The 23,175-nt window shown below is 46.7% G+C and overlaps 1 protein-coding gene across 3 annotated transcripts in view; it reads left to right on the forward strand.

Annotated features, from left to right (window-relative positions):
- LOC126236967 (uncharacterized) overlaps positions 1-23,175 on the forward strand; it is a 128,726-nt gene that overhangs the window by 21,151 nt on the left and 84,400 nt on the right. For 2 of the 3 annotated variants that reach the window (XR_007545015.1, XM_049946681.1), the window contains exons 4-5: positions 369-593; positions 18,847-19,048. Coding sequence is in view for 1 of the 3 variants with exons in the window: in XM_049946681.1 (XP_049802638.1) it covers positions 369-593; positions 18,847-19,048 (427 nt within the window). In the remaining 2 variants the exon portion in view is untranslated. The remainder of the gene's footprint in view (positions 1-368; positions 594-18,846; positions 19,049-23,175) is intronic. The other variant, XR_007545016.1, reaches the window with a different exon arrangement.

The raw sequence follows: 23,175 nt of genomic DNA on the forward strand, positions 1-23,175 counted from the left end.
TTTCGGCAACCACAAACATTTTTCCGTGAGGGCATTGACCATCTTGTCTCATAGTGGAATAAATGTATTAATGGTTATGGTGATTTCTATTGCAATAATAGACAGTTCACTTCCTTTTTGTCCATTGTCTCATTTTCATTTGACTGTCCTTTATAATTGGTAAGAGATGTAAAGAAATATTTGCTAGAGTTTCAAAATTTATTCATAGTGTTTAATACAGTCTTTGCCATCTAGACATAATTTCTTTCAGACTATAAATATAGTGTCCTTCTCTTTAGTTTCATTTCACATTTTTACCCCAAATTGTTCTGTTGTACTCGTCTGAAGTTTTGGGTCTGAAGAATTGGTATATGTACTTTTTATTGCAGGTAGACCATCCTGATGGTCAGGATACAATGGTGCTGACTTGTGATGCTTGGTGCATGCTGCGGTGCAAACGTGTGGTGGAATCTGACCCTGACCCACCTGGAGATGCTCCATTCTCACTGTTACCAGCTCTTGAGGATGGCTATTTTTCTGATGTCTCCATCACTGCCAGTAATGGTCGCATCTTTGCGGCACATTCGTGTGTGCTCAATTTGTCTGCTCCTGGGGTACGTGTTGGCCATTATTTTCAGTTCTTGTCACATGTAATTCAACTTTTATTATGAAATATATGTACAAAAGAAATTTATTTATACCTTTCACATAATTATTGTGCATTATCTGCAAATATCACACAAATTGGTGGGTAAAAAAGACAGTGACTTTTGAGTGAGGAATGTTAACATTTTTGTGATTAGTAGAAGCCTCGCCAGTAAATAATTCCTTGAACTCTATAACATGTGAGCTATTTCATTCATTGTGAATTTTTATCCACCAAATCACTTTTCAACTGTAACAATAAATTATTGCAGTGTCCCAAATTTGGAGGCAGAGCGGATAAAGTAACTGTGGGGACACCATGATAATTTTTGTTGTAGCAATTAAACAAGATCGTGGATGTTTCAGATTGGTTAACGAAAATCTTATTGTTCACTAAAAGGGTTTACTTTTCCACTACTCATTTGTGAAATTCTGTGGAAAGGTTTAATATGGACCTTGTTTATCAGCTGACAGAATAGTTTTTGTCTGCATTGTAGCATGTTACAGTGGGCAAAGTCTGCATGTTTTGTTGTTTCTTTCTTGAGGGTGGGCTGTAACTTATTCACCTTTTACCATGTCTACAACAGTGCCTCAAAAACTGATAAAGGTTGCACTGCTGAGAAATATTCATGCAATTCAATTTTATGTTATGCATAATCAGTCTGGATACTTACCTTGTTGACATCACCACCACATTCGAATGGATATTAAATTCCTGTTCACCTGGGTACTTTCAGTATATTCCAGCATGTGGACTTCACTTAGCAACCTTCATACAAATAATTATGATGTTGTTGTACCACTTGTTTGTCAAGTTGGCTAAGTTGTCTTGGGCACTTACCGTCATGTATACTCGTAAGATTATTCCGAATTTCAGTGAGTTGTTCATGGATTACAACCTGGCAGCAGAGTATCAATTATAATTTGTCAGCCCTTCTTCCGTTTCCTCCTTTGTTTCTACAAGCAGTAAGTAGTGCTCTGTGGACACTCAAAATTCATTTACACAGTTTCACCAAAGACCCACTTTATCTACTTTCCGATTCTGTTATTGAAGTTCTAACAAGAAATCAGTAAATTCAGTTCGTGTCTGAGCTGAGAGAGAAAGGTAAAATTCAATCTCAGTTCCAAGTGAGTTGCCTACTAAACAGTCTTCATGTTTTTCAAAACTAGGAATTTGGGAATGATATGTTAAGTGCATTTTTGCTTCAGAATTTTCAAATACTGCAAACTTCCTCCCAGGAGGCTCGCAACTCTCTTGTTGGTATTTGTGTGATGAGGTTGGGTCCCCAAGCTACTGCAGTACTTCTTCCTTCCCCTTGCTGCAATTTTATTCTCTGAGGATCTTTCCTCAGACTTGTTTTCTAGGACTGATTCTCTGCTGACAACTTAGCTCGCTTGTATGATATATGTTATGACTTCTCCCACTTTCTCTTATTTTGCATTGTATATTTTGATTAACATAAGTTCAGTCCCCACATTTGGGTTTGACCTCCACCTTTTCAAAACTTTGTACAGAATTAGAAGCCATTAGAGAAAGATTACCAAACATCCAGCATGGTAGCCAGTCCACATGGGGTTTTGTGATGTACCCACAAAGTAGTAGACCCCTGACAATGCAGAGATCGCACTATAAATGCCTGAGCTGTCACTTTCCTGTACATGCCAATGAATAGGTGCCTGTCAGTTGGGAGCACTGGGTCTCCCATCACTGCTTTGTGGCATCCATGGGGAGAGCCGGCACTGAGAGCAAGCAGGATCATGGTGGGTATCTGGTGGTATGAAAGGACTGAAGTTATCAGCTATTATCATAAGGCCCTGGCAATCTCTTTCCATAGATTGCAATTTAGTGCCAATTGTTACAAACACAGGAATTTTTCCACCTTGGCACACCAGGGAGGAATGCAGCCACATACTCTTGTATTTTTCTAGTTCGTGCCTGAGCAGACGGAGGGTCCTTAATTAAGGTGCAGTTCCCACCAAATCCTGGGCATTATTGTCTTGTAAACAACTTGGTGATGTACCTCATAACTCATAAGAACCTAAAGGTGGTGCAAGGTTTAATTTTCACCACAACCTAATGCTGCAGGTGGATGAAGAATCATGCAAACACTTGATGAAGTGATGAATACACTTTGTATGTCACAAGCCTGCCAGACGACAAGGTTGATACTGTAATATTTGTCCCTACTTTCGAGGGTGGGGGGGATTCATTTTGAGAGAAGATCAAAATCTTGCTTTATGGCTGTGATGTGAAACTGTATTTCCCACTCCAGGTGTGATGATCTAAACACAAACATATCAGGCATATGTTTCCCAGTATTCATGTGACCCAATTTGTGGAGACTGTTCCTGACCACTTCGTGACAGCCCTGTCCACTGCCATGTGTCTGTGTCAATTGTGGGATCAGTCATCCTGCCCAATCCCCGAAATGTGCTACTCTGTTTAAAGAAAGTGACATCCAGGGAGATCTCCAATTACCTCTCATATTTTGAAACTTTTATGATTGATAATATACTTTTACCACTATCGTGGCCAAAACATTGGCAGTACCTGGTATACTTACTTACTCACTCGACATCAACTTCCAGTAGTTGTGCAGATAAATTAGACGACTGTGGGGGTGATAAGCGCTCTCATCTCATGGTTCCTGCAGTACCATCTTCAGGAACAATGCCCCACTCCTAGCCAGAGAAGCAGCATCGTCCTCCATTGTCAAGTAGTGACAGGGTTCTCTTCCAGGAACTCCCCTCAGGAAACCTTTTCAGAAGTGCTCTCTCCATTTTCTCTGCTACAACCACACTGGATAAGCTATTAAAAGAATATTGACAGACAGAAGCAGTGAAAGAGAGAGAGAAAAATCTTGGAAGAAGGCTACTAGGGTGTCCTCAGAGATTCCTGTTCCTCCCACACGGACTCTGAACTGGTGTTAGTTGATATTTTTTCCACTCTCACCTCTGTTTGTCTTGGGACATGACCTGTTTACCTGACCCCTCCACACTTAATCAGAACGCCCATGAAGATATAATTCAATGGAACTCAATATGTATTACTGTCACCTGTGAGAACTAAACTGCAGAGCCAAAGAAACTGGTACACCTGCCTAATATTGTGTAGGTCCCCCGCAAGCATGCAGAAGTGCCCAACATGACGTGGCATGGATTCGACTAAAGTCTGAAGGAGTGCTGGTGGAAACTGACACCATGTATCCTGCAAGGCTGTCCATAAATCCATAAGAGTGCGAGGGGGTGGAGATCTCTTGAGAACAGCACGTTGCGAGGCATCTCAGATATGCTCAATAATGTTTATTTCTGGGGAGTTTGGTGGCCAGTGGAAGTTTTTAAGCTCAGAAGAGTGTTCCTGAACCACTCTGTAGAAATTCTGGACATGTGGGGTGTCACATTGTCCTGATGGAATAGCCCAAGTCTGTCAGAATGCACAAAGGACATGCATGGATGCAGGTGATAAGGCAGGATGCTTACATATGTGTCACCTATCAGAGTTGTATCTAGATGTATCAGGGGTCCCATATCACTCCAACTGCACATGCCCCACACCATTACAGAGCCTCCACCAGCTTGATCAGTCCCCTGGTGATATACATACAGGGCCCATGGATTCATGAGGTTGTTTCCATGCATGTACACGTCCATCCACTTGATACAATTTGACACAAGACTTGTCCAACCAGGAAACATCTATCCAGTCATCAACAGTCCAATGTCCGTGTTGACAGGCCCTGGTGAAGTGTAAAGATTTGTGTTGTGCAATCTTAGGGCATGCGACTGGCCTTCGGCTCCAAAAGCGCATTTCGGTGATGTTTCATTGAATGAATGGTTTGTACACTGACACTTGTTGATGGCCCAGCATTGAAATCTGCAGCAATTTGTGGAAGGGTTGCACTTCCGTCACGTTGAACGATTCTCTTCAGTCATCGTTTGTTCTGTTCTTGCAGGTTCTTTTTCCAGCCACAGTGATGTCGAAGTTTTCATGTTTTACTGGATTCCTGATATTCACAGCACACTCGTCAAATGGTCGTACAGGAAATTCCCCACTTCATTGCTACCTCGGATATGCTGTGTCCCATCGCTCATGTCCCTTTTAAACTCACTTAAATCTTGATAACCTGCCATTGTAGCAGCAGTAACCAATCTAACAACTGCGCCAGATGCTTGTTGTCTTATATAGGTGCTGCCGACCGCAGTACTGTTTTCTGCCTGTATTTGAATATGCATGCATTTATCAGTTTCTTTGGCGCTTCATTGTAAAACAACTAATTTCATCCTGTTTTGTGACCTGTGTTACTCACCAAGAAACACATCTTACTGATGACCATTCTCCATATCTTTGAAGTTACTGTGTGTTCTGTCAGAAATGCATTGCTCATAAGAGCATCTGGAGGGGCCTGTCTATTGGTTTGTACAGATGTAATCAGTGAGTGGATTCTCCTCCATAGTGCAGTGGAAGCAGTCATTTGTAACCTTTCTTTACCATGAGGCATGGCATTTAAATATCTTGAGATGATCACTTCAGTCCAACAACTTTCCTTGCCTACTCCCCCTCCCCTTTCCTCCTGGTTGGGGATTTCATTGTGCTCCACTCCCTGTGGGGAAGTAGCATGTTGTCTGACAGGGGCCTTCTGATCAACCAGCTTCTCTCCAATCTTGATCTCTCTCCTCAGTGGTTGTATCCATACCCACTTCATTGCCATCCATGGTGCTGATTTGGCCACCAACCTTACAGTATCTTCCCTGAAACTTTGGCTTCACTAGAATGGTCATTCTACGATGATATTCGTGGCAGTGATCACTTTCTGGTGATCGTGTCATATGTTGTCACCATTCACATTGAGTTGTTTGAAGAGTCAACTGACTGTTGTACACCTCTTCCCTTGCTTCCATCATCTGTCAGATAGTGTTGACAAGGTTGTAGGAGACATTTCGTACATGATCCCTCACAGTAAGTACTATTTGTCTATCTGCAGGCTCCCCACCTCCACCCCGAATGGTGCTGTAGTGGACTAAAGACATTGCAGCGGTTGTGTAGATCATCGAAGGGCCCTGTAATGTCTCAAGAGTATCTGTCAGACAACTCTCATAACTTTCTATCAGCTTCGTACTAAGCCTCACTGTCTAATTAAACACAGTAAGAAAGAATGCTGGGAGTGCTACATCCCCTCCTTCCGAATGTATGCATCTTTATCCGAGGTGGACCAAGCTCCATAGCCTGCTGGGTTGCCACAGATCAACAAATGTTCCAAGTTCCCTCCTTTATGGTTGTATTTCTACTGATGCATCTGTTCTTGCTAAACACCTTGCGGGTCACTTTGCTACAGTATTGGCATCCTCTTCTTATGCATCTAGCTTCTGAACACACAAGACAAGATGGAGAAATCACCCTATCATTTGCGACTTTTCATCGAGTGGGATCTCCTTCAAGCTCTTCACTCATCACATGATATGGTCCCAGACTCTGACTTTTAATCAGGCAATCCAAAATCTTAATGTTACTCAAAGACTCAATCTACTCAGGGTCTTTGTCAATAACAACTCACTCACAGTTGAAACATCATCTGGCAGGCTACTGCCTCCTCTAATAATCTCTGCATTATCCAGGAGACTACTGCTGCATGGTGATCCTCATTCTATTCCTCGTGGAAGGATTCCACTGTCCTGTGTTGCCCTTTCATCAGTCATATTGGATTAACTTGTAGTATTATTTTATATAATGAGTTGCCACTACATTGCGCTTGAAGAGTCTCTCAGGCAATGGTCTCTAGGTGTAATACCCCTCCTTCTGGGTCTCCATGCGAACCATGATCTTCCGTATTCTCTGCCTCTAATATTGGCGGACAGTTGAACTGGTTATCTCTTTTCTCAGTGAAAGTGGTTTTTATTCTCAGATGTAATGTTTTGAACTAGTTTTGATCCAGGGCAAGGTAGTTGGTGTAGGGGTGGCTTCTGTCGCATGCTGGCTCTGGAGACCTTGACCATTCTTTGCCGGCTGCATTAGTCACCCCATTTTCAGATGCGGTTTACTGCTTATTCTGTCACACCATTTATTCTGTTTTAGGGTTAACACTCCAGTGAATGGTGGTGGTTATTCTGTTTTAGGGTTAACACTCCAGTGAATGAATGGTGGTTGTGGTGGTGGTGGTGGTGGTGGTGGTGGTGGTGGTGGTGCTGGTGGTGGTGGTCTGCTCTGTAACACTTTATAGTGGATCAGGAGTGGGATGACTATGGGAGGGATGACCCCTGCCACATACAGAGTCCATACGGACACTCTTCTAGCACCACCCACTTGCTGATCTAATTTGTCTCACCTTATTTTATTATTGTCAGGCCATATGACATTCATTACATTTTTAGCTTCCTCTCATTTACTATTATGAATCTCCTGGCATGCCCCCCCCCCCCCCCCCCACCTGTGGGTTTGGGGGGTTAGAATACGACCGCGGTATTCCTTCCTGTCGTAAGAGGCGACTAAAAGGAGTCTCAAATGTTTCGGCCTTATGTGATGGTCCCCTCTCGGGTTTGACCTCCATCTTTCTAAATTGTTCCGAAGAGCGAGCCAATTGGGGAAGGGCGCCTTACATGGTGCACTGTATCTGTCATGCATTGAGACCTTTAGCCAGCTTTCTCGTCGTTGCAATGGTGTCCAGCTCGTTTTCCATCTCTTCGGATACATCGCTGGGTGCGATTACCACGCTGCACTGTGCAGTGTAGCTTTTCGCTGCGACGACGACCTCATACATTTTTGCACCTAAGATCCAGCACGGTAGCCAGTCCGTTGTGGTGGGGCCGCCATGTACCCTGTTGGTTGTAGCCCCCTGACAACACAGGGATCGCTCTGCTGATGTCAGCACAGTTGGTTCCCCAAGTATGCCAAGGAGTAGATGCCCATCTCCCTGGGCATCATGACTCCCGGCAATGGCCATCCTGCCAGGTGGCCCTTGCTGTGGCTGGGTGGCGCCCATGGGGAGGGCCCTTGGTCGGAGTAGGTGGCATCAGAGTGTCGGTTAGACCGTGAGTGAGAGAGCACTTCGATTTCCTGCTGCTAATAAGGCGAGTACACCGTTCGCTTGTTACACATTTTTACGAGCTTCAAACAGGTACAACTTATTTTCAGTTATCTGGGTAGTTACTATTTTATTTTTGTAATTTCTTGCGTGTTTGAGTGCCTACTAGACACAACCTTTTATTTTAATAACAGTGTAGTGTACAGTATCGCCGTTGCTATCGACCCTCGTATCGTACAGGCTTTTGTTTGTTTGGTTAGAACAGCTCAGTGTCGGTTAGACCGTGAGTGAGAGAGCACTTCGATTTCCTGCTGCTAATAAGGCGAGTACACCGTTCGCTTGTTACACATTTTTACGAGCTTCAAACAGGTACAACTTATTTTCAGTTATCTGGGTAGTTACTACTTTATTTTTGTAATTTCTTGCGTGTTTGAGTGCCTACTAGACACAACCTTTTATTTTAATAACAGTGTAGTGTACAGTATCGCCGTTGCTATCGACCCTCGTATCGTACAGGCTTTTGTTTGTTTGGTTAGAACAGCTCAGTGTCGGTTAGACCGTGAGTGAGAGAGCACTTCGATTTCCTGCTGCTAATAAGGCGAGTACACCGTTCGCTTGTTACACATTTTTACGAGCTTCAAACAGGTACAACTTATTTTCAGTTATCTGGGTAGTTACTATTTTATTTTTGTAATTTCTTGCGTGTTTGAGTGCCTACTAGACACAACCTTTTATTTTAATAACAGTGTAGTGTACAGTATCGCCGTTGCTATCGACCCTCGTATCGTACAGGCTTTTGTTTGTTTGGTTAGAACAGCTCAGTGTCGGTTAGACCGTCAGTGAGAGAGCACTTCGATTTCCTGCTGCTAATAAGGCGAGTACACCGTTCGCTTGTTACACATTTTTACGAGCTTCAAACAGGTACAACTTATTTTCAGTTATCTGGGTAGTTACTATTTTATTTTTGTAATTTCTTGCGTGTTTGAGTGCCTACTAGACACAACCTTTTATTTTAATAACAGTGTAGTGTACAGTATCGCCGTTGCTATCGACCCTCGTATCGTACAGGCTTTTGTTTGTTTGGTTAGAACAGCTCAGTGTCGGTTAGACCGTCGGTGAGAGAGCACTTCGATTTCCTGCTGCTAATAAGGCGAGTACACCGTTCGCTTGTAGGGTAAACATAGTCATGTGCAGGGACTGTGGTTGTTGTGAGCGGACGCAAGGAGAATTGGCCACTCTTCGGGGGCAGGTGGAGGCTTTGTCTGTTAGGCTCATCGAGCTCGAGGCGCAGGCGTCGGCTCGTAGTGGCGTTGGGGCAACTGTGGTGAGACCTATGCCTACTTCGGTGGCCTTGGAATCGCATGGAACCCCTGATGTCGCTGCGTCTTCCGGCAGTGAGCATCTTACCGGTCAGCCATCACTCCAGGGTGAATGGCGGACAGTGGTGGGCTCGCGCGTGCCTGGCCGAAAGGCGAAGGTGGGATCTGGCCGCGTGGCAGCTGCCTTACCCCTTTCCAACAGGTACGGGGTACTTCCTAGTGGTGATGACATCGTTTCCGAGCCACCACAGGATGCCTCGCCTGTTGGGCCAGTGGCCGATTCTCCGGCAAGGTCCCGACAGTCACAGAGGGCGGGCCTATTAGTTATAGGGAGCTCCAACGTTAGGCGGGTTATGGAGCCCCTTAGGAAAATAGCGGGTAGGTCGGGGAAGAATGCCAGTGTGCACTCGGTGTGCTTGCCGGGGGGTCTCGTCCGTAATGTGGAGGAGGCCCTTCCGGCAGCTATTGAACGCACTGGGTGTGACCGGCTGCAGATAGTAGCACATGTCGGAACGAATGACGCCTGCCGCTTGGGTTCTGAGGCCATCCTTGGTTCCTTCCGGCGACTGGCTGATTTGGTGAAGACAACCAGCATCGCACGCGGAGTGCAAGCTGAGCTTAATATCTGCAGCATAGTGCCCAGAGTCGATCGCGGTCCTCTGGTTTGGAGCCGTGTGGAGGGTCTAAACCAGAGGCTCAGACGACTCTGCGACTATAATGGTTGCAAATTCATCGACCTCCGTTATTGGGTGGAGAACTGTAGGGCCCCCCTAGACAGGTCAGGCGTGCACTACACACCGGAAGCAGCTACTAGGGTAGCAGAGTACGTGTGGCGTGCACACGGGGGTTTTTTAGGTTAGAGGGACCCCCCCTTGGGCGAAACGATAAAATACCTGACGGCTTACCAGAGAGGACATTATCATCGTTGATAAAGAACGTCCGTCCTCAGAGACCAAAAACAGGAAAAGTCAACGTAATATTGGTAAACTGCAGGAGTATCCAGGGCAAGGTTCCTGAATTAGTATCTCTTATTGAAGGAAATAGTGCGCATATAGTATTAGGAACGGAAAGTTGGTTAAAACCGGAAGTGAACAGTAACGAAATCCTAGACACAGAATGGAATATATACCGCAAGGATAGGATAAACGCCAATGGTGGAGGAGTATTTATAGCAGTAAAGAATTCAATAATATCCAGTGAAGTTATTAGCGAATGCGAATGTGAAATAATCTGGGTTAAGTTAAGTATCAAAGGTGGGTCAGATATGATAGTCGGATGCTTCTATAGACCACCTGCATCAGCAACCGTAGTAGTTGAGCGCCTCAGAGAGAACCTGCAGAACGTCGTGAAGAAGTTTCGTGATCATACTATTGTAATAGGGGGAGACTTCAATCTACCAGGTATAGAATGGGATAGTCACACAATCAGAACTGGAGCCAGGGACAGAGACTCTTGTGACATTATCCTGACTGCCTTGTCCGAGAATTACTTCGAGCAGATAGTTAGAGAACCAACTCGTGAAGCTAACGTTTTAGACCTCATAGCAACAAATAGACCGGAACTTTTCGACTCCGTGAATGTAGAAGAGGGTATCAGTGATCATAAGTCAGTGGTTGCATCAATGACTACAAGTGTAATAAGAAATGCCAAGAAAGGAAGGAAAATATATTTGCTTAACAAGAGTGATAGGGCACAAATCGCAGAATATCTGAGTGACCACCATCAAACGTTCATTTCTGAGGAAGAGGATGTGGAACAAAAATGGAAAAAATTCAGAAACATCGTCCAGTACGCCTTAGATAAGTTCGTACCGACTAAGGTCCAAAGCGAGGGGAAAGATCCACCGTGGTATAACAATCATGTACGAAAGGTACTACGGAAACAAAGAAAGCTTCATCATAGGTTTAAGAGTAGTCGAATCATAGCTGATAAGGAAAAGCTGAACGAAGCGAAAAAGAGCGTAAAGAGAGCAATGAGAGAAGCATTCAACGAATTCGAACATAAAACATTGGCAAACAATCTAAACAAGAACCCTAAAAAGTTTTGGTCATATGTAAAATCGGTAAGCGGATCTAAATCCCCTATTCAGTCACTCGTTGACCACGATGGCACCGAAACAGAGGACGACCGAAGAAAGGCAGAAATACTGAATTCAGTGTTCCGAAACTGTTTCACTGCGGAAAATCGTAACACGGTCCCTGACTTCAGCCGTCGCACGGACGCCAAAATGGAAAATATTGAAATAAACGATATCGGAATTGAAAAACAACTGCTATCACTTAGTAGCGGAAAAGCATCCGGACCAGACGAGATACCCTTAAGATTCTACAGTGATTATGCTAAAGAACTTGCCCCCTTTCTATCAGCAATTTATCGTAGATCGCTGGAAGAACGTAAAGTACCTAGCGACTGGAAGAAAGCGCAGGTCGTTCCCATTTTCAAGAGGGGTCATAAATCAGATGCGAATAATTATAGGCCTATTTCGCTTACGTCAATCTGTTGTAGAATAATGGAACATGTTTTGTGTTCTCGTATTATGACGTTCTTAGATAATACAAATCTCCTTCATCATAACCAACATGGATTCCGCAAACAGAGATCATGTGAAACTCAGCTCGCCCTATTTGCCCAAGAAATTCACAGTGCCGTAGACACTGGCGAGCAGATTGATGCCGTATTCCTGGACTTCAGGAAGGCATTTGATACGGTTCCGCACTTACGTTTAGTGAAAAAAATACGAGCTTACGGAATATCGGACCAGGTTTGTGATTGGATTCAGGATTTCCTAGAAGAAAGAACACAACATGTCATTCTTAACGGTTCAAAATCTGCAGATGTAGAGGTAATTTCGGGAGTACCGCAGGGAAGCGTGATAGGACCTTTATTGTTTACAATTTACATAAATGACTTAGTTGACAACATCGGTAGCTCCGTGAGGCTATTTGCAGATGACACGGTTGTCTACAAGAAAGTAGCAACATCAGAAGACTCGTACGTACTCCAGGAGGACCTGCAGAGGATTAATGCATGGTGCGACAGCTGGCAGCTTTCCCTAAACGTAGATAAATGTAATATAATGCGCATACATAGGGGCAGAAATCCATTCCAGTACGATTATGCCATAGGTGGTAAATCATTGGAAGCGGTAACGACCGTAAAATACTTAGGAGTTACTATCCGGAGCGATCTGAAGTGGAATGATCACATAAAACAAATAGTGGGAAAAGCAGGCGCCAGGTTGAGATTCATAGGAAGAATTCTAAGAAAATGTGACTCATCGACGAAAGAAGTAGCTTACAAAACACTTGTTCGTCCGATTCTTGAGTATTGCTCATCAGTATGGGACCCTTACCAGGTTGGATTAATAGAAGAGATAGACATGATCCAGCGAAAAGCAGCGCGATTCGTCATGGGGACATTTAGTCAGCGCGAGAGCGTTACGGAGATGCTGAACAAGCTCCAGTGGCGGACACTTCAAGAAAGGCGTTACGCAATACGGAGAGGTTTATTATCGAAATTACGAGAGAGCACATTCCGGGAAGAGATGGGCAACATATTACTACCGCCCACATATATCTCGCGTAATGATCACAACGAAAAGATCCGAGAAATTAGAGCAAATACGGAGACTTACAAGCAGTCGTTCTTCCCACGCACAATTCGTGAATGGAACAGGGAAGGGGGGATCAGATAGTGGTACAATAAGTACCCTCCGCCACACACCGTAAGGTGGCTCGCGGAGTATAGATGTAGATGTAGATGTAGACACGCAATGAAGCGTGGCACATCATCTCTTGCTGGTGGCCAGCCACCAGCAGTCTCTAAGTGTTCGAGGGCTCATTTTAAAGGTAACGTTTATGACCTCAAATCGTTGCCATCCCTGGCCACACCATGGGAGGAACGAAAGGCAATGAATGACAGTGACACGTATTTGCCCAGGTATCTCGTCTGTACCAGAGCTGATGGGGAATCCTTTGTATCCGTGAAGCCTCAGTCCTTTGTAGAGCATTTAGAGGACAAGTTTGGGGAGGTGGAGGGTTTGTCCAAAATGCGCTCTGGGTCAGTTTTGATAAAAACGGCATCCTCCGCCCAGTCACGCAGGTTACTTGCTTGTGACAAGTTGGGGGATGTTAACGTTACCATCACACCACATAAGAGTTTAAATATGGTCCAGGGTGTTATTTTCCATAGGGACCTACTTTTGCAGTCTGATGACGAGCTGCGCGCCAACTTAGAGCGTAGAGGTGTTCATTTTGTCCGGCACATTCATTGGGGTCCGAGGGACAATCAGGTTGCTACCAGTGCCTTCATCTTGGCCTTCGAGGGTGATACATTACCGGAGAAGGTCAAGGTGATGGTCTACTGTTGTGACGTCAAGCCCTATATCCCTCCCCCGATGCGGTGCTTTAAGTGCTGGAAGTTCGGCCATATGTCTTCCCGCTGCACTTCCAGCCTCACATGTCGAGATTGCGGACGCCCATCTCATCCCGATACTCCATGTGCTCCGCCTCCCATCTGTGTCAACTGTGGAGAGCCTCATTCACCTTGCTCGCCAGACTGCAGGGTCTTACAGAAAGAACGCAAAATCATGGAATATAAGACCCTGGACCGACTGACTTACACTGAGGCTAAGCAGAAATTTGAACGGCTACATCCAGTGCGCATGATGGCATCTTATGCCTCAACTGTCACTCCTGCTCCAGCTCCTTTAGCTGCATCACAAACAGTCAGCTCTCAGAGTCAGAGGACCTCACCTGCCCCCTTGACGATGGGGGCCCCTTCTCTCGCTGTTGCTCCCACACCATCTACCTCGGGAGCAGCACCCACTAAACCACCAGGGACACCAGTCCCCACTTCTAAGCCGGAGAAGCGTAAGTCTTCTTCGGCTTCTCTCGCTCGGAAGGGATCCCTTGGGTCACTCCCTTCCCAGGTTCCTACCAGCGGCACAGCAGACACCAACCAGTGGCTGAAGAAGCCACAGGTCGCTGGTCGTCGAGCTTCGCGATCATCTTCGGTCCCGGAGACTGACTCCAATAAGCCCTCTCAACAACGACAACCAAAGGAACAGCAAGAGACGACGACATTGAAGACCCGTAAGACCAAGGCACCTGCGGTTGCACCTACTCCACCGCTACGTACAAGCTCTGCGTCTGAGGATGAGGTGGAGATTCTTGCGTCCGCTGAGGACCTCGATCTCACCGGTCCCTCAGACGCAATGGATAGCACTTGCACGGGTGCTCCATCGGAGACAGCAGGTGACCCAGCGGCGTAATCTGCCTTCCCAGTCCCGTCACTCCTTTCTCAGCCATGGACAATACCATCCTCCAGTGGAACTGCAGCGGTTTCTTCCACCATCTAGCTGAGCTCCGACAGCTTATCAGGTACTTGTTTTCTCCATTGCCGCTATTGAGCCTCTCTCTAATGATGGTGTTGATGCGGTGGTTCAAACGGTCACCACGGGCATCATTACTGCCGCCGAATCTGCCATTCCCCGTTCTTCTGGGTCCCCTCGGCGGTGGACTGTGCCTTGGTGGTCGTCTGAGATCGCTGAAGCGATTAAAGATCGCTGGCGGGCGCTCCAGCGTCACAAGCGACATCCCTGCATTGAACATCTCATTACTTTCAAACGTCTGCGTGCGCGGGCCCGCCGCCTTATCCGCCAAAGCAAGCAGGAGTGCTGGGAGCGGTATGTGTCCGCCATTGGCCTCCATGTCTCTCCATCGCCGGTCTGGGCCAAGATCCGACGCCTCTATGGCTATCGGACCCCTGTCAGCGTCCCTGCGCTCTCACTGAATGGAGCAGTTTGTACAGACTCCGACGAAATTGCCAACCGCTTGGCAGAGCATTTTGCTTTGAGTTCCGCATCTTCCAATTACCCCCTGGGCTTCCGCTCCATTAAAGAGCGGATGGAACGTCGGAGCCTTTCTTTTCGCACCCACCATTCTGAATCCTACAATGCTCCATTCAGTGAGTGGGAATTTCACAGTGCCCTTGCTGCTTGCCCTGATACCGCTCCTGGGCCAGATTGCATCCACTGTCAGATGCTGAAACACCTTTCAGTGGACTGCAAGCGACGCCTCCTCGACCTTTACAACCGTCTCTGGGTTGAGGGTGAGTTTCCGTCGCAATGGTGGGAAAGCATTGTCATCCCCGTTTTGAAACCGGGCAAGAGCCCTTTGGAGGTGGACAGCTACCGCCCCATTAGCCTCACCAACGTTCTTTGCAAGCTTCTCGAACAGATGGTGAGCCGACGCTTGAATTGGGTACTGGAGACTCGGGGCCTTCTGGCTCCGTCTCAGGGTGGGTTCCGTAAAGGCCGCTCCGCCACCGATAATCTGGTGAGTCTGGAGTCTGCCATCCGTACTGCCTTTGCCCGCCGTCAGCACCTGCTCGCTGTCTTTTTCGACATGCGGAAAGCGTACGATATGACATGGCGTCATAACATACTTTCTACGCTTCATGGATGGGGTCTTCGGGGCCCTCTGCCGATCTTTATCCGAAATTTTCTGTCGTATCGCACCTTCCGCGTGCAAATCGCGGCCTCTCATAGTTCCTACCGAGTCCAGGAGAACGGGGTACCACAGGGATCTGTCCTCAGTGTCTGCCTGTTTTTAATCGCAATATAAACATACTCACTGCAGCGGTGGGAAATTCTGTCTCCGCTTCCCTGTATGCTGACGACTTCTGCCTTTACTTCAGCTCTACTGGCATTGCAGCTGTTGAACGTCAGCTACAGGGCGCTATCCGCAAGGCGCAGTCTTGGGCTGTAGCGCATGGTTTTCAGTTTTCGGCTGCCGAGACCCGCGTTATGCATTTCTGCCGGCGCCGAACGGTCCATCCTGAGCCGCGGCTTTATCTTGCCGACGAACTCCTTGCTGTGGTGGAGACCCACAGGTTTTTGGGGGTAGTTTTTGATGCTTGGTTGACTTTTCTGCCTCATATTCGGCAGCTTAAAGAGGCGTGTTGAAGGCATCTAAATGCTCTGAGATGCTTGAGCCACACCAGCTGGGATGCCGACCGATCTACCCTGTTACGGCTCTACCAGGCGTTAATCCAGTCCCATCTGGATTATGGGAGCCTGACTTACGGCTCAGCATCCCCATCTGCGTTGCAGGTGCTGAACCCAATACTACACAGCGGGATACGACTGGCCACTGGTGCCTTCCGGACCAGCCCTGTGGACAGTGTACTTGTGGAGGCTGGTGTCCCTCCACTGCGATTGAGGCGCCAACATTTACTGGCCGCTTATGCTGCCCATGTTTTTAGCTTGCCCGGGCATCCAAACTATAGTCTCCTGTTCACGCAATCGGTCGTCCATCTGCCAGAACGTCGGCCCCGGTCAGGTTGTACGATCGCGGTCCGCGTCAAAGAACTTCTCTCCAGGCTTCGGGTTTTCACTGTTCCACCTCCTTTCTGGGCCACTTTGCGTACACCCCCATGGTGTGTTCCTCGCCCTTGCCTTCGGCTCGACTTGGCACAGGGCCTGAAGGACTCAGTCCCTCCAGAGGCCTTCCGCCGCCGCTTTTATTCCATCCTGGTCACGTATCAGGGCTCTGACGTTGTTTACACTGACGGTTCGATGGTTGCTGGTCGTGTCGGTTATGCGCTAACTCTAGGGGACCATTCTGAACAACATTCATTGCCGGCTGGCTGCAGCGTTTACACTGCTGAGCTGGTCGCCATCTTTCGTACCCTATAGTATATCCGCTCCTGCTCAGGTGAGTCCTTCGTGATCTGTAGCGATTCCCTGAGCGGTTTACGAGCTCTCGACCAGTGTTTCCCTCGTTCTCGTCTGGTGATGGCTATCCAGGAGTCCCTGCATACTCTTGCCCGTTGCGGCCGCTCTGTGGTCTTTGTGTGGACCCCCGGTCATGTCGGTATCCCGGGCAATGAACATGTTGACCGCCTGGCGAAAGAGGCCACTAGTCAACCATCTCTGGATGTCGGCCTCCCAGAGACTGATTTGAGGGCAGTCTTACACCGCAACGTTTTTGCGCTATGGGACGATGAATGGCGCTAACTGACAATGCGTAATAAACTCCGTCAAGGAGACGATAGCTGTGTGGCGGTCATCCCTGCGAGCCACTCGCAGGGACTCAGTAGTCCTTTGCCGGCTCCGCATTGGCCACTCCCAGCTGACACACAGTTATTTACTGCGCCGGGAGGACCCTCCTGTATGTCGCTGCGGGGCGGCTTTGACAGTGGCCCACATTTTGTTGGCCTGCCCCCTTTTAGCTGTGGTCAGGCAGACATTTGCGCTGCCTGATACGCTCCCTGCCCTTTTAACTGATGACCCTGCTATGGCTGGCTTAGTTTTACGTTTTATTCGGGCAGGGGGTTTTTATCGTTTAATCTGAGTGTTTGTTATGTCCTTTTGTGTTGATTCTGGCCTTTGGCCTACGATTTTAATCTGAGTTTTTAATGTGTTTCTTGGTGGTTGGCTTTTCCTTTTTTGTTTCTATGGTGGGCCAACCACCGTCACACTCTGTGTGTTTTTAGTTCGTCTTGTCTGGTCTTTGTGTAAGTTTCTCTTGTTCTGTGTCGTCTGTGCTCTATTCTGTTAATCGCTTTTATTCTCTGTGGGTGTTTTTAGTATTTGGAAAAAAGGACCGATGACCGTAGCAGTCTGGTCGCTTTAATCCCACAAACCAACCAACCAACCTTTCTTTCCTCTGTTACCGTTTTAGCCCGGGAGTCAGAAGCAGGTGAGCCCTGGGAGAGCCTTGGTCTGCTTCTGACCTGCTTACTGGTCCAATCTCTCTCCAAATTTTTTCTCAGCTCTTGTGTCAGTATAGCTTTCAGTGCCTTGATTCAACCTCTCCTGCATTCTTTCATAATTTGAGCAAATTTTTGGCTGCCATCGCTGACTCTAGATGGATGTCAGTGACTCTAGATGACCTATCTATTGACAGAGGTCTGATGTAGCTTGCTGTTTAGTCCTTTAACCCACTAACCAACCAAATATGTAGACAGTGAATAGAAAACTTTGGTTACGTTTTTTTATGGTGTTTGTTAGTTGTATTTGAAATAGCCATTAAATGCACAGTGCTCTGGAAGGCAGTTGTCAGTTTTTTCCCTTATAATGAAATTTTTATGTATTTCATGGAATAATATACAGATTGGAAGAAAATAATAACTATGTGTATATATTTGTGTGGTTCTTGCCAGTATAAAGTGGAAATGAAATAAGAGGTTGAAACTTGGTGACATTTTAAAACTGTCAGATTGAGAGTTAGACTCGAATGCTTATCTTGTCTATTGCAAAATGAAAAATTTGTCTCTAAAATTGTGCACTTGGGTATCTGGTGAGGGAATATTAGCCAAAAAGAAAACTTCAATATAGGAGTTAGATAAAAGACCTGACTGATTAGTTGGAATATGGCAATATACTTACACACAAAGTGATATAATTTTCATATTTGTAAAAAGACACTGAGTGAGGTGGCACATTGGTTAGCACACTGGACTTGCATTTAGGAGGACAATGGTTATTCAGATTTAAGTTTATAGAAACTTCTCTAAATTACCCCAGGTAAAGAGGGCACAGTTGATTTCCTTGTATGTACTTTTGTAATCATATATTGTACTCTGTCCCTAATGACCTCACTGTTGACAATACATTTCTCTCTAATCTTCCTTCATATATACAAGGGAGAGATAAGGTGATAATTTTTAGTAGTGATGGGATAGGTGCAGGAAGGTCATCCAGGAACTGTTCAAAAGATGGGAAAAAAAAACAAAAAACTGACAGTGGAATGCAATGAATCTGATTTTGAAATCATTCTCTGAATTATTTTGTGACCATAATAAGTATGTTTCTGCAATTTAGAAAGAAGATTACCACAATTGCTTCAATGGAATACCTGTTAAAACTTGTGCTTGCACAGGTGGATTGGGGGCGTCAATTGGCTGGTCTTCCAGAGGATGTATTGGGCACTGTGCTACACTACCTGTATTCAGAGTGCCTCCCAGCGAATCTGGCAGAGGGCACTGCACGCCAGTGTGCTGTTGCCACCCACGCTCTGCCAGGCCTGCAACCTCTCGCTCGTCTCTGCGATCTCTACCTCAAGAACATGGCACTCAAGCAGCGTGAGTACTTTGTTATACATTCTATTGGAAACTGGAATGCATGCTTACGATGCAGATTCTTCAACTGCCCACATAAAATGTGTGGTGTAACCCGCAACTTTGAGTTGGAAAGAGTGAGTTCCTTTATTCAGCAGATGAATTCGAAGTTTTCCTTACTGATGACTGCAGTTTCCTACAGTTCAATAAGCTCCTTAATGCACATACAATTCTTTAGTGTGGATGTGGTTTGTGAATGTGGTACCCTTGAGCCCTTGTTGGGGTTAACAATTCCATTTTAGAAGGTGGGACAAGAGAAATGCTTGGAGAAAAAGAACTAAATAATTTATCCATTTTTTGAAGTGCACTAAAACTCATGAAGATTCCTAGATAGTAATAAAACTATTATTCTTTGTGGGACACACTGAAGTAAGTTTACAGATAAAAATTTGTTATCTACTGATTAATGATCAACTACTACCCAATTTCTGTCACTTCAAAAGTATGATAATGTGGGAGACATTCCAGTCACCATTGTTCCCCTAATAGTGTTAACATCATGCACGGTATCTTTTTCCACTGAGATCTTTCATTTCAGAAAAATGATAAATTGCAAGACAATCTGGAACAATTAGGGAGTCCATTCTGTTCAACCCATTCTTATTGACTTGTACAGGAGGTGGATGCCAGAATGAGATTTTCACTCTGCAGCGGAGTGTGCGCTGATGTGAAACTTCCTGGCAGATTAAAACTGTGTTCCGGACCGAGACTCGAACTCGGGACCTTTGCCTTTCGCGGGCAAGTGCTCTACCAACTCCTCTAAATGATCAACAAGGAGCTGAGGCTTCATTGTCAAGAAAGATTCACCATTAGCTCTCGAACATACAAGGTACCGGGGCAAATAAGATCCGCTGCCATCCTTAGCCTGACATCCTCCCATGGTGTGGCCAGGGGAACAATTTGGGGTTGTACTTCTGTGCATTGAATTGAGCTCATGAACGCTTAGACTGCTGGTGTTTCACCACCAGCAAGAGATGATGGACTACGTTTCATTGCATGTCATCCACCCTGATGCCACTCACTCCGACCAGGGGCCCTCTCCACAGGTGCCACCCAGCCACAGCAAAGGCCACCTGGCCAGATGGCCATTGCCGGGACTCCCGATGCCCCTGACGGATGGGCATCTACCCCTTGGCATTTGTGGGAGGTTAACAGCGCAGGCATCAGCAGAGCAATCCTTGTGTAGTCAGGGGGATACAACCAACAGGGTACATGGCGGCTCCAACACAACGGACTGGCTACCATGCTGGATATCAGGATCAACCAAGAAAACAAGGTGTTGAAAGTGATACTTGATGGAAAATTACGCACCCAGGAGGGTGACCTCACCCAACAGTTGGAGAATGAACAGAAGTGCAGATTCACAGTGACGAAGGATGCGATAGGTCTCAGTGCATGATGGACACGATGCACCAAGTAAGGCGCCCTTCCTTAATTGGCTCACTCTTCGGGAAAATTTTGGAAAAATGGAGGTCAAACCCTATAGGGGACCATCACAAAGGCCAAAACATGTGAGACTCCTTTTAGTCGCCTCTGAAGACAGGCAGGAATGCCTTGGGGAGGTGGAGGGATTGTCCAAAACGAGATCTGGGTCAGTCTTGATCAAAACAGCATCCTCTGCCCAGTTACGGACGTTACTAGCTTGTGACAAGCTGGGGGAAGTTTCTGTAACCATCACGCCCCATAAGAGCTCAAATATGGTCCAGGGTATTATATTGCACAGGGACCTTCTTTTGCAGTATGACAATGAGCTGCACGCCGATTTAGAGCGGCAAGAAGTACATTTCATCCGGCATGTACACCGGAGCCCGAGGGATAATCAGGTTGCCACTGGTGCCTTCATCTTGGCCTTCAAGAGTGATACATTGCCCAAGAAGGTCAAGGTGATTGTCTACCACTGTGATGTAAAGCCCTATGTTCCTCCCCCGATGCGGTGCTTTAAGTGCTGGAAGTTTGGCCATGTCTTCCCACTGTACTTCCAGTGTAACATGTCAAGATTGCTGATGCCCATCACATCCCAATACTTAATGTACCATGCCTCCTATCTGTGTCAACTGCGGAGAGCACCATTCGCCTTGCTCGCCAGACTGCAGGGTTCTCCAGAAGGAAAGGAAAATCGTAGAGTAAAAGACCCTGGACCGATTGACCTACACTGAGGCTAAGAGGAAATTTGAACGTCTGCATCCTGTACATATGACATAAGTCTTATGCCACTGGCACCACGAGCTCCGCCAACCCAGGTCACCTCTCCTAGCCGGAAGACCACTCCAGCCCCCTAGATGGTGGGGAGAATTTCCCTCCCTGTTGCTCCTGTTCCACCTACTTCTGGAGCACCCCCCCCCCCCCCCCCCCAACCACCAGGGACATCCGTCACCACTTCTAAGCCGGAGAAGCTTCTTTGGCTTCTCTCACTAGGAAGGGGTCCCTTGGGTCACTCCCTTCCCACGTTTCGTCTAGTGGGAAAGAAGACACCCGCCAGTGGCTGAAGAGCCCAAAAGCAGCTGGCTTCATGCTCATTCTCAGTCCCCGAGACTGAGCCAGGGAAACCCAAGGAGCAACGAGAGAAATCCAAAAAGAAAACCCCTAATACCAAGGAAATTGCGGTGGTACCCACACCACCGCTATCTACAAGCTCTGCGGCTTAGGATGGGTTGGAGGTTTTGGCGTCCGCTGAGGACCTAGATCTTGCCAGACCCTCAGACACAACGCATATAGATTGCTCAGGCAATAAATTGGTGGCAGCAGGTGACTCTGAGGTGTAAAGTGCCTCACTGAATGTTCCATGCCTTCCCAGTCTCATGATGTCACCCTCCAGTGGAATTGCAGTGGTTTTTTTCCACCGCCTGGTTGAGTTATGGCAACTGTTAAGCTTTACACCTATCTGCATTGGCCTCCAGGAAACCTGGTTCCCAGGAATGCGGACCATTGCCCTCCACAGCTATAAGGGATACTACAGGAACCGTAGCGACTATAGTAAAGTGTCAGGTGGAGTTTGCATTTATGTCCTAAACTCAGTCTGTAGTGAACATGTGCCTCTTCAAACACCTCCTGAAGCTGTGGCTGTCAGAATAAGGACGATGCAGGAAATAACTGTCTGCAATGTATATCTTCCTCTAGGTGGTGCAGTACCCCTGAATGTATTAGCTGCACTGATTGATCAACTCCCTAAACCTTTCCTACTTTTGGGAGATTTTAATGCTCATAACCCCTTGTGGGTTGGTACCATACTTACTGGCCGAGCCAGAGATGTCGAAACTTTATTGTTGCAATTTGACATCTGCCTCTTAAGTACTGGGGTCACCACACATTTCAGTGTGGCTCATGGTAGTTACTCGGCCATTGATTTATCAATTTGCGTCCCAGAACTTCTCCCATCTATTCACTGGAGAGCACATGATGGCCTGTGTGGTAGTGACCATGTCCCCATCTTCCTGTCACTGCCCCAGCATCAGACGGATGGATGCGTGCCTAGATGGACTTTGAACAAGGCGGACTGGGGAACTTTCACCTCTGCTGTCACCACAGAATCTCCCCCTCAGAGTAACATCAATGTGATGATTGAGCAGGTGACTAGCACAATTGTTTCTGCAGCAGAAAACGCGATCCCTCACTATTTAGGGTGCTCAAGGTGTAAGGCAGTCCCTTGGTGGTTGCTGGAAGTCGCTGAAGCAATTAAGGAGTGTTGGCAAACTCTACAGCGGTATAAGTGGCACCCTTCTCTGGAGCACCTCATAGTCTTTAAACGGTTCCGTGCCCGTGTTCGTTACCTTATCAAACAACGGAAGAAAGAATGCTGGGAGAGATACGTCTCCACCATTGGGTGCTACACATCACCTTCCCAAGTCTGGGCAAAGATCAAATGTCTTTCGGGGTACCAGGCCCCAACAGGTGTCCCCGGTGTTACCATAAAAGGCGAGCTATGTACCGACGCAAACGTGATTGTCAAACACTTTGCTGTGCACTATGCTCGAGCCTCTGCGTCAGAGAATTACCCCCCAGCCTTTCACACACTCAAACGGCGGCTGGAAGGGAACGTCGTCTCATTCACTACATGCTACAGTGAATCCTATAATGCCTCATTTACAGAGTGG

The sequence above is a fragment of the Schistocerca nitens genome, chromosome 1, assembly GCF_023898315.1.
Source record: "Schistocerca nitens isolate TAMUIC-IGC-003100 chromosome 1, iqSchNite1.1, whole genome shotgun sequence".
Classification (NCBI taxonomy): domain Eukaryota; kingdom Metazoa; phylum Arthropoda; class Insecta; order Orthoptera; family Acrididae; genus Schistocerca; species Schistocerca nitens.